Source organism: Canis lupus, chromosome 32, assembly GCF_011100685.1.
Source record: "Canis lupus familiaris isolate Mischka breed German Shepherd chromosome 32, alternate assembly UU_Cfam_GSD_1.0, whole genome shotgun sequence".
NCBI lineage: Eukaryota > Metazoa > Chordata > Mammalia > Carnivora > Canidae > Canis > Canis lupus.
The window spans coordinates 39,408,126-39,420,652 of record NC_049253.1 but is presented as its reverse complement, the minus strand read 5'-3'; the positions used below and the strand labels follow the sequence as shown (position 1 = coordinate 39,420,652).

Genomic DNA, 12,527 nt, shown 5'->3' with positions numbered 1-12,527 from the left:
TCTCTGCTCAGTGGCGATTCTGCTTCTCCCTCTCCCTCTGCCCCTACCTGATTATGGTGTGCACTCTCTCTCTCAAATAAATAAATAAAATCTTAAAAAAAAAAAAAATCCCATCAAGTTGACCTAAATACTCTCACTGCTGATGAGACAGAATCTCTGAGAAGTCAAATTCAAATGAGAGGCAAGTTGTTTGGTAGGCATGGAAATCAGAAAGAAAATAGATTATACTGTCTTAATGGCTTTAACTGCAGCTATAATAGTGACAAACAGAACTTATACTCTTGTCTGCTGGCCAGGGTGTACTTTCCTGGACAATATTAGATGAATTATCACTAAATTCTAGTTTTGGGTCTCTCTTTATAGATGCAAAGCAGACCACTCCCCTTCTGTTAACATTTTTTCCTCAGTTTTAAATTACATTCTAATCACACCTTCCTTCATTCATATTCTGGTCACCTTCAATCACATAAATGTAAGAAATCACTTCAATTTAATAACTTCTAAATCTTTAAAACAAAAATATAATTGCACCATGTTCAAGGAGTACTAAAGACCAAGCAATTGCTCTCTTCCTATAATTTAAATCCAGTATCATATTCTCTTTTACACACACTCAAGTGAGGATCAAAAGAAATACTAATACCTTAAATCGGCAAAAGGGATTTTCTTGTGTGAATTCCACTGGTGGGATGTTATTGTTGAAATATCCTTTTCCTGTTCCCCAAAAGGCCTGCAGCTGATTCCATTTTGCTAAAATAGCATCTCTCTCATCTCCCAACAGCGTTGGAGCAGAAAGAGCACTTGCAGTATTTATCAGTTGATTGGACTGGGTAGGAGCTTGTGTGGGCTGACTGAAGAGACCACCTAATGCTAGAAATGTACCCCATAATTAGTATTAAAAAAAAAAAGAATCAATCAATTCAGATCCTAGGTATGGTAGGCAGAATAACGCACCCCCCCTACACACACACACACACATCCTAATCCCCAGAATCCGTAAATATGTCACTTTGCACAGCGTAAGAAACTTTGTAGATGTGCTTAAATTAAGAGACTTTGTTCAGACTATCCTGGATTATCAGCATGGGCTCAACACAATCATAAAGGTCCTAAGGAGGGAAGGGGGAAGTCAGAGTCAAAGTGATGTAAAGATGAAGGGGCTACAAGCCAGGAAATGCAGAGAAAGACTAAAGTAACACAGCTGTGCCAACAACATCTTGATTTTAGCCCAGTGAAACCCATTTCTGAATCTCTAATTTCCAGAACTGTAAAATAATAAATATGAATTTAATACACTAAGTCTGTGATACTCTTACAGCAACATTAGGAAACTAATATACTAGGGCAGTCCTTATAATGTTAAACTTACTTTTCTAATGATTATCTTTTTAATACAAATAATTCCATTACCAGTACACTAGATGGATTCCTTATTAGACCCACGTCAACAGAAAAAAAAAAAAAAAAAAAAAAGAAAAAGAATATGATATGGAAAAGTAAAGTTTGTGAAGTTGCAGAATTGGTTCTTAAATCTTTATTGCTGTTATATGTATATAATAAATACAAATTCGAGGAGAAAATAAAAAGAATCATTGTATCAGTATTTTATCAATATTAAGCACTTTTCCTTCTCTTATTATGAAGAAATATACAGTAAAAAGAACAGTTGAACTAATCATTAGGCTTCTAAGCTAAAAACCTTAGCAGGGTGTGTAGGTTTGGTAAGTCACTTCTCTGTACTACAATTTCTCCAACAGAAAGGGTAAAGTTGTTAGATCAGGCCAGTATTTCCAAAGTGGGAGGTAAATATCCCCAGTATATGAAATTATAGCTGTCAGGCAACAGTTGTCTAATTATGGACTAATTCACATAACAAAAAAAAATCTTTTAATTTTCTGATGTTTTAAATAAGTCTCAGTTTAATGCTAGCCTGCTTTTAATGGCTCACAAACACCTGCTTAGCTCATATTATATCAAAGGAAAAAAGTCTAAAGGTCAGAGCTTAAGGCAAAAGTATTAATTAGAACTTATAAACATTATTACATCTTCTGTGTACTTAATTTCAATTATCCTGCCTTTGTAGCAAATAATACTGGTTTTCCATGTATAGCAGTAGTACAAATCTTCCTTTTAAAATAAATGTAGTATTTAAAAGTAAATTGACTTAAAGAAAATTCTTAATAATACAAATGGTACATAGGTAAGAGAAAAATCATGAACACCAAATGCTCTTGAGTTTTAGTTTTATTAGATGATATTTAAGTTTTCTTTCAGGTCTAAAGATTCTAAATACCACAAGATCATTGGGGCTGCTACAGGGCTATAAAGGGTCTCTTATTACCTTCCAGATGAACAGTATTAATTTCCAAATGGGCACATACAAAAATTGTAAAGAAATGGACTAGAAGCCAGAAGATTTGAATCCTTATTAAAAGCTCAATAAGCTATTTTTGTAGCTTTTGCCAAGAAAAATTCCTACACTTTATCTCAACTTCTAAATGAGATAAACTATGATCTGTACTGATTTACATTTAGCTTCCTTTTTACACTTCAAACTAGATTACAGCCATACTAGTCTATTCAGAGTTCACTAGCTGGAAGGAATAGATGAGCTCAAATTACAAAATCCAAAACATTCTTTTCAAACCTTAACATATTAAGACTTCTCATACCTTTCTACCTTCCCAGGGCCCTCATGCTGTTGATTATTCCTTCAGCTCCCAAAGAAAAATCTTCAACTTTCATTGAACACACATCCTCCTTGAAAAGCTCTTTTCCCTTACATTTTTTCTGACAATACATAGTCTCTCCAGGTTTTATATCTCATACATAAATACATACTTTCATTCACGAATGAGTATCCATTAAATATCAGACACAGAGCTAAAGACTAAGGACAGAGTGATAAACAAACAGCATATCAGACAAATAGTAACAACTGTGGTAAATTCCTCAGAGAAGTACAGAGGCTATGAGAGTACTAAATGAGGGAGCTAATCAAGTGGGGCGCCGAAGGTCAAGAGAAGGCTGCTCCACTAGAAATTCACTAAGGCGTAAAGGAAGAGGTCAGCCAGGCCATGATGTAGGGGCAAAGATGAATAGCATGTGCAAATCTCTGGTAAAGAGGAAGAGGAACATAAACCAGCAGAAGCAATAAGGAGTACTAAAGAATGAGGTAAGAAAAAAATTGACCAGATTATTGTTGAAATTAAGGGCTCATGTTGGCCAAAACTGACAATTTGAGCATTAAAAAAAAAAAAAAAAAATGCAACCAACTCAAGCACATTCAATTTAATAAAACTCATGCATTCAGAATTATGTTTTTTAAAAGATCAAAAAATTTAAAAACCTCAATTCCTTGGACACCACTGGAAATAATCAGGCTACCAACAACTTCCGACAAAAACTGTCAATTAGGGGCACCTGGGTGGCTCAGTAGGTCAAGCATCTGCCTTCAGCTAAGATCGTGATCCCAGGGTTCTGGGATGGAGCCCCACACTGAGCTCCCTTATCAGCGGGGAGTCTGCTTCTCCCCCTCCCTCTCCCTCTGCCTACTGCTCCATTTGTGTGTGTACTCTCTATTTAATAAATAAAATATTTTAAAAACAAACAAAAAACCTTGTCAATTAAAAAGAATTTAGTTTGCCTTTCCTATACAAATTATATTTTAGGGTGACCCAGCACTCTTGGGGGACGAAGAAAAACTTCCTTTTACAGAATTTTAGTGTGAACGGGAGGGCAGAAATCACCATTTTGCAACTCCTAATAAAATAACTGAGGCAGTGATCATCAATGAATGAAACCATTAAGTTAAAGACTGATGGGGAACTTTACAAGACAGATTGGGTGTCATCCCCCGAACCCACTGATCAATCTTAGTGTCATCAAAAGAGGGATAAACCTTTTAATGTGATGCAGTATGAAGTACATTGCACAACTGGCAAAGTATCCATGCCAAGAAGTCAAACTTGAATCGAATATAAAGCTAACTTCATTTAGCTTTAGAAAATGGGGTATAAAGTTAAATGATACCGGAAGGAAACCTAGATTTGGGGACATTTCACAGGACAACTGGCCCAGTTTCTCCAATTCTTGATGGGGCAAAAAGGAGTGTGGAGCTCTCTATACTAAAAGAAACTTGAGGGGTGCCTGGATGGCTGGATTGGTTAAGTCGACTCTTAATTTTGGTTTAGGTCATGATCTCAGGGTTGTGAGATCCAGCTCTTCATCAGGCTCTGCACTGGTTGGAGAGCCTGCTTAAGATTCTCCCTCTCTCTCTCCCTCTCCTCCCTCTCTGAGCAACGCTCTCTCTTAAAAAAAAAAAAAAAAAAAACACAACTTGAGACATAAAAAGAAAATGAATGTGGGGATCTTGTTTGGCTCATGATTTGAATAAACCAGCTGAAGAAAACCTGAATGAAACATAGGGAAATGTGATTAAGGACTAGGTATTAGACGATACCAAGGAATTATAAATAATGAGTTGGAGTGATGTCCATATTTTTAAAGAGGGAGGCATAGTAAAGTGAGGGTGAAAAGACACATTTAGGATTTGCTTTAAAATACTTCAGTAATAAAAAAAAAAAGAGTGAGGAAAGGAGATAGATAAAACAAGTACGGCAAATTCTGACTTTTGGGGGAATCTATTCAGTAGAATATACGGTCATTTTACTCTCTTATTTTTGTGTTAAGTGTTTCATAAATAAAGAACATTAAGTATTCACTGGATCGGAAAGGACTAATGATCTTAACTATTTGGGTAAAAAATAACAGAATCCAAATCACTGTGGGCTAAGAGGAAACAGAAGACAACAGAAGGGGATCCCCTTCTTCCATAACTATTTCATGTAGTTTATAAAGGGGAACAGAGAACAGCAACTGAAGTGTGATATGAGATTAAAGTAGTTTTGTTCTGTGGTTACTATTTTAAGGAAAAAGATACTTCAGGTTGTTGAAATGTGGGTAAGAAGGATCACTGGGGAGAGAAGTTGACTATTGGGGGGGAGGGTTGCTGGAAAGAACCAACAGTACAAGGGTCCTTTGGGAGAATGAGATCCAGAGCACAGGTGAAAAGAGAAAAGGATGAGCAGAGAGGGAGGTAGATAAACAGATTTGGTAGTGGGAAGCTGAAGGAATTACAATGAGGAATTACTGTTTTCTCTATGAAGAAGAGGTCAAGGCTATCTGCTGAAAATAAGAACAGAGAAATCTGAGATTTGAAGAGAATAAAGGTTTAAAATAACTATTATAGAAGGTTGGAGAATAAATTAAATAGAGAAACTTCAAAGGATTACCAGGCAATGTTGAGGCCCCAAGTTAGGTCAGTGATTAAGAATTTAGGGGTACTATTCAATATTTTGTATTGTGTGATTTTCTCAAGTAGTATCTAGATAGACAGTTGGGCTTACACCAGCTTGGGATCCCCCCCCCCCCGCCCCACCGCCAGGCACATGATAAAAGGACAAGGAAGTTTAGCATACTGGCAACCAGTGACTGAAATAGAAGGACATAGAATCTAAGCTAATTTGAGAGGATAGTGAAGACAAGAAGGAGCAGATAAAGAATAGAAAATGGTCTAAATGACAATGTCACTGGTTTAAAGACCTAATGAGGTCTAGGAACAGCTATATTGGAAGTTCTTATAAAGGCAGGCTAAAAGAACAAGTTGTGGGATGTTCATGTTAGTGATTTTAAAATTAGAACATTTTCAGATGTTGCCAAGGTCGAGGGTAAGAATTGTTTAGGTAAAATGGAAGAGGTCTTTGGAAAAAAAGGTAGACGGCATGGCTGTTTGAGTATATAGCCATGTGATGTTTAACCCAGATAGAAATTGAAAAGTAAAGTAAGACTAACAGCCAACTGCTAAAGTTTTAAATGAATAAGAGGTACTGTCCAGGAAGTCAGCAGACAACTGAGATTAGACATATCACAGATGGTATAGCCAGACAGCAAGCACCTGTTTTAAAAATAAGACAACAGCTCCATAATCTTTGTAGGTTAAACTCAAACTCCTTACAGCAGCAGGTCCCAAATTCATTATACTATGCCATGCAATGATGCTTTTGTCAGTTATTCTACTTGGAATACCCTTTTCTGACTTCATCTAACCTAATTCTTTCAAGATTCAGTTCTTCCTCTGTATTCCACAGCACCTTGTAGGGATTCATTTTAGAACTTTCACATATATATGTATTTTGTATAAATGGATATTTGTTATTCTAATTAGATATCTGTCATTCTATCTCCAAGTAGACTATAAACAGGCTTTGTGGCTCTCAACCTTATATACCCAATGCCTGACATACAACATACAGTCAGTCAAGTGGTACAAGAGTACTATTTCATAAGGTTCTTGTGAGAATTAAATAAATTAATCATACAAGATAACCCTGGAACAGGGATCCCTAGGTGGCGCAGCGGTTTGGCGCCTGCCTTCGGCCTAGGGCACGATCCTGGAGACCCGGGATCGAATCCCACATCGGGCTCCCAGTGCATGGAGCCTGCTTCTCCCTCTGCCTGTGTCTCTGCCTCTCTCTCTCTCTCTCTCTCTCTCTCTCTCTCTGTGACTATCATAAATCAATAAAAATTAAAAAAAAAAAAAAAAAAAAAAAAAAAAAAAAAAAAACCCTGGAACATATCGCCATACCAGCTAGTAAGGATGCTATCAAAGACTGATTCAAAGCTTGTGTCAAAGGACTTGGAAGCCAACCTGAAAAGGCTTGTATCTTTGGCCAAAGATGGGACAGTTTAAACATCGATAAGGATAATAACTGCAACAGATTAAAAAATACCAAATAGTTGAAATACTTAAGTTCCTAACATTAAAAAAAAATGTAATTAGTCTCCATTGGAGAATCATAGAGAACCAACTCTTTTTTTCTTTTTTCTTTTTTTTTTCTTCCAACTCTTTATTTTGAAAACTAATCGTAAATATGGAAAAGAATCAACCAAATAATAAAGTTTTTCTTTATAAAATACATGTAAAAGGAGTCACAGGGTTGGAATGATACCATTTTGTAACCCCTAAAAAATTAATGGATCTAAGTACTGATCACCAATGGCTACTGCTAACACAACAAAAAAGACATCACTGACATTATATACCTCTTAATAAAGAATGCAATATAGTCTTACAGCCAAAGTGTCTAGATCCAACCCAATTTACAAGAAACAGAGAAGACTACATACAAAATATGTTAAACTATACCACAGGAATGCAATCTAGTAAAGTCCTGACTTGAAAAACTGTATAGAACAAGTATCTGATTTAGCAAATTGTAAAAACAAACAAACAAAAAAGGGCTAACAGGGGAACTTAACAAAGTTTGAAGACAAATAAAACTAAATAATAATGTTTACACTTAAACTTATATGACAAAATTATAAAGTCAAGTAAAGAACAGGTCACCATGAAAGACAGAATTATAGTTCCTCTGACAGGGCAGTGACTGCAAGGGCAATGTGAAGAGTTTCTCAAGTGGCTGGCCAGGGCCACTGCCTGGCACAGGCAGTGGTTACAGGTGTTCACCTTATATATAATTCATTAAGCTGTACTTTTGTGCTGTTTTCTGTGTTACTTTCAGCAACGAAAGTTCAACAGAATGCTATTAAACAGAATGCTATTAAACATATTAACATATGCTATTAAACATATTAAACACAGAGGGTTAATAATCCTCATCCTGTCAGTCAGTCTTCTCTTCTCCCCAGTTGCTATCATCATATATAAACATGAGAAGTAGCTTTTGGAATTTTGTGGAACTAATACTGATAAATCTTCAAAAAAAAGAGATATCCACTAAAGTGTTTTGAACAGTGCACTCAATGTTAGGTATATGTTACAGTTTTATATTTGAAGTAGGATGAAGGCCTCTTATACTTACTAGTTTGCTGTTGCTGCTGCTGTGTATTAAATCCTCCAAATCCCAGTCCTGTTCCCAAACCAGTACCTAAACCAGTACTACTTCCAGTTGTTGTGCCAAAACCAGTACCAAATCCAAAACCTTTGTTCTGAGTACCACCAAAGAGTCCTTTGAAAGAAAAATTTAAATTGCGTAAGTTAAAAAAAAAAAAAAAGAAGAAGCTGATGTCTAGTTCATTCACTTTACAAATGATTTAGATATCTTCTTACCAGTAGCGCCTGTGTTAGCTGGAGCAGAAAAGCTGAAAGCAGAACCTGCTGTTGTAGATGTTGTCCCAAATCCTCCAAACCCACCTAATTTAAAAAGGATAAATAAAACAGAAAGGAAGAATCTTTTGTATGCATTAATTTCTTTTTTCAAATTATTTTACGTCATTGCCACATAAAAAGACAAAATAGTTTGATCTAATTTTTCCTTTCTCTACTTTCAACTTCAGTTTTTAAAAAACTACGCTACTCATCATGAAGTCAGTATGTTGCAAGAAATAATGACTAAGTATTTAAAATAGAAATAACCACAATGCAATATATACCCTTCAAACTAAAGGGGTGATTAACAGTTACAGCTAAGAAAACGTTAAGCCTATTACCATGCTTAACAAACTCTAAAATGACTATGCATGTACTTTTTAGAGTAGGAGTTGCAAATTCAAATGCCTACAAGATTAAGGCTGATAACATTAAAGAGTGAAATAGACTGGATGTTTACTGACTGATAGAACTGCTCAATGTGAATAGTTTTTAAAAGTGGCAGCAATTTCTAAATTCCAGCAGATTACTGCTCTGGGAGAATGGTAGTTTCGTAGTGTTGTATGTTTCATTTTTCCTAAGAGAAACAGAGGATCTAAATTTTCTATGTGAAATTTACAGAATTTTAAACCCTAATTCATTTGGGGGAGAGGGGCAAAAACTCAAATGTTTTTATTTTTTTTTAAAGATTTTATTTATTTATTCACGAGGCAGAGAGAGAGAGAGAGAGAGAGAGAGGCAGAGACACAGGCAGAAGGAGAAGCAGGCTCCATGCAGGGATATGGGCCTTGATCCCGGAACTCGGGATCACACCCTGGGTGGAAAGCAGGTGCTAAACCACTGAGCCACCCAGGCATCTCAAATGTTTTTAAAATAGTGTGAAACATCATATCAGCAGATTGTGGGGCCAGTTTGCAGCTTTGGGTTTGATGAATTAACTTGTATTTCAGCTTATATTTCTACTTAGTCTTCATGAAAACTTTGCAACTTTCTAAAGGAAACATACTGACCTCCCTACAACAAGAATGTTTCTTGAAGAAAGAGATATGGGGGGAAAAACAAGCTCCAACTGGAATGCAGTAGTAGGAAAGGAGAGTGGAACTAGCATAGTTCTCTGCACCAGTTTGGCAACCGACAGATACAGACACACACATTTTTTAGGTAAGTTTAGAGATGAAACTAATCTTAACCATATGTAATTTGACATATGAATGGGATGGAATATAGACAATCTAATATTGTTTTATGTTTTTTCCTTATTGTCAGTTTTTACCTGATTACCAATGTGGTGCCAAAAAGACTTTTAAGAAAAATGGGGAACCCTGGGTGGCTCAGCGGTTTAGCGCCTGCCTTTGGCCCAGGGCGCGATCCTGGAGTCCTGGGATCGAGTCCCGCGTCAGGCTCCTGGCATGGAGCCTGCTTCTCCCTCTGCTTGTGTCTCTGCCCCTGTCTGTCTATCATGAATAAATAAATAAATCTTAAAAAAAAAAAAAAAAAGTCTGAACCATTAGTGCTGCATTATGCCACAGTTTTTCACAATTCTAACTTCTAATTTCCTATATTTCTAGTTTAAGAGATAGATTCATGTTACATAAAGGATATAAGAAAGAAAAAACCTCAACCTTTTGATATTCACCATATAATTTTGATTTGGAAAATTACTCAAGAATAGACTGCATACTGTAGACATAACCAAATAGGCTATTTTCTTGTAGGTTCTATTGCAGTACTGCAAACTGTAAACATTTGGACTAAAAAAAAAAAAAAAAATCAACTAAAAGTATAAAACACTGCTCTCAATCTTTTTCATTATCTTCCCTTACATAGAATAACTATGATATATTCTGATTTGGCTACACAATATTAGTAGCTTATCATGGTTCCTAATACCAAAAATGTAGTAGTGAATCTGTTAAGATACAAAATAAACAAGACTTTAAAAAAAATAAAAAAAATAAGAATTTCTATCATCCCTTTGCTGAAGGTTCAGTTACTGAACATACATAGAAGTGGTTAAAATACAGTTATATTATCACAACTCAACACTTAACAGTGATAACTCCAAATGAACATGAAATCAAGCAAATACCAATAAGTTTATTTATTGTTGTTGAATTACAAGCTGGGTGGCTTTATTCAGAAACACAAATTTCAAAATACAGCTGTTTTACCCAGTGCCAATTTTAAGCAAACGGAAAAATAAATGTGCATGACAGTAAATGACAGTGATACACGATCACTTTAAATATACCTTAACGACAAGGACTGTTTTATCTTTGGAATTCAAACGTATTCTTCAAAACATTTCAAATCAGATGCCGAGGTGATATTCGTACTGCTCTAACAAATACTGCACAAATACCAGACTTTCCAAATAAATTTTAGGGAATAAATAATGTTTACAAAATGCATATAATTGGCATGGGTATAAGTGGCATAATGCAAGAGAATATGGACAATATATTCATATACGAGCAGCAGAGGAACAAGACTTTTCTATAGGATAACTATGTAAAATACACAGACCTATTTTAAATTTATATATACATATAAACACATTATAGTCTGTGCTTTGCAAATTTCCAATGAGCTTCAATCCATATAGGTACTAAAATCTTCATCATTATTTAATACAAATATGTCTAGCCTACCTACTAGCCTCCATGCTATCTGACAAATTAAACTGCTCTACTTATTTCTCAAAAAAATCCTGTAAAAAACCAAGACTCTTTAAAATTACATATCTTACAGAAATGCATCCTAATCTGCCGAGTGGACCAAAGGAATACATTGTTGTTGCTAAACACATTTTAAAAATACAGGATGTTGCTGTTCGTATAAGACTTGTTTCTCTTGGGAAACACAAAGACAGTCGAATGAAATTGCAATGAAAGATGCAGGAAAGATGGGGGAAAAAAAAAAAAAAATGACTGCAGGAGTCCAAGAATCCCAGAGAAAAGAGCCTGACTGGTGAGTTTCTGTTTTGTAAGAGATAAGATAAACAATTTGGAAAACATATTCTACTTCAAATAATCCGTTCCAGATTCTTACCACTTGGAAGGTATATTCTGTCGGATCGAATGCAAGTTCAACAAAGGAACATCACAACTTGCAAGGCTTCTAAAAACCAAATCTTTTAAGACAGTCGGAGCTAGATGCAAACGTTTTTGATTCGACTCTAGGGAATGAATGAACGTCCTTTCCCCTTTAGGCATGTCGCTGCTCTTCCGAAAACTCGGAGCTGCGAAATATTCTTGGACTCCGGCTCCCAACATCGTCACACGTACGACCCGCAGTATCTACCTGCACTTGCCAGACTGTTACCAAAATTGAACGGAGTCGCCGAGGTAGTAGAAACACCGAAATTCCCAATATTAAAGTTCACTGCAGGATTAGCAGTTAATCCGAAACCCCCAAAATTAAACCCACTGGCGGTGGAGTTGGCAGTCTCAAGCCCACCAAATCCTGATCGGCGTGTAGGCACAGAAACAAAATTTTAAAACGGGGGAGGGGGGAGAAAAAGAAAAGAGAAAAGAAAAGAAAAGGAAAAGAAAGCAAGACAAGGGTTAGAAGAGTCAGCAGGTCTCACAGAAGCGAACGAGGACAAACCTCGACTTAGCTCCAGCGGGTTAAGAAAGCGGAGGTGGAGGCGGGGACGGGAGGGAGGAGCCCGAGCGCGAGGTCCCGCAGCCCCGACCCAAGGGCCCGCCCCGAGCGGCCGCCGCGCAGCCCCGACCCGCCAGCCCCAACCGGACCTCGGGGCCCCGGGGGCTCGGGCGGGGAGAGCCGGGCCGCCGTCCGGCAGCGGGAGCGCGGAGCCGCCGTCTGGCCTCCGGAGGGCCCCCGGCGGCGGGAAGCGGACCCCGGGAGGGCGACGCTGTGCGGGGAGCCACGGGCTGGGCCTCGGAACCCCCGCGGCCTCCTCAGGAGCCGCCCGGGCCCGCTCAGCCGCGGCCCCTGGCCCGGAGCCCCCGGAGTCCCCAAGCAGCCAGGACACCCCCAGGGTCTCCGGGCCGCACAGGCTCGGGCCGGGGGGCTGCACCGGGGGCCGCCCCTCCTTCCCGGGAGGACCACTCACCCGCGGGGGCCGCGGGGGCCGCGGCGGTGCCAGAGGTGCCCGAGGGAGCCCCGAAGTTGAAGGCCATGTCGCGCGAGCAGGGGACGCAGGCGCCGCCCCCACGACCCTCGGTGCGCGCCGCTCTTCAGTCCCGCCGAGAGCCGCCTCCGGCTCACCGAGTTCCGGCCCTTTTCTGGCCGCGCCTCGGAAGCCCGAACGCCGGAAGCGCAGGGGCGGGGCCTGGCGGGAGCGCGCCGGGTCCGCCCGCTTCCGGGGCCTGAGCGCGTCCCGCGGCGCAGG

At 38.6% G+C, this 12,527-nt stretch overlaps 1 protein-coding gene across 2 annotated transcripts in view; it reads right to left on the bottom strand.

The window, feature by feature from the left end:
• The window catches only part of NUP54 (nucleoporin 54), a 31,016-nt gene extending 18,582 nt beyond the window's left edge, over positions 1 to 12,434 (bottom strand). The window contains exons 1-5 of one of the 2 annotated variants that reach the window (XM_038582400.1): positions 12,249 to 12,434; positions 11,474 to 11,635; positions 8,132 to 8,215; positions 7,884 to 8,030; positions 644 to 870 (exon numbers count right to left, since the gene is read on the bottom strand). In XM_038582400.1, the coding sequence (XP_038438328.1) occupies positions 644 to 870; positions 7,884 to 8,030; positions 8,132 to 8,215; positions 11,474 to 11,635; positions 12,249 to 12,315 (687 nt within the window). In that variant the 5' untranslated portion in view covers positions 12,316 to 12,434. The remainder of the gene's footprint in view (positions 1 to 643; positions 871 to 7,883; positions 8,031 to 8,131; positions 8,216 to 11,473; positions 11,636 to 12,248) is intronic. The other variant, XM_038582401.1, reaches the window with a different exon arrangement.
• Between the last annotated feature and the right edge of the window lie 93 nt (positions 12,435 to 12,527).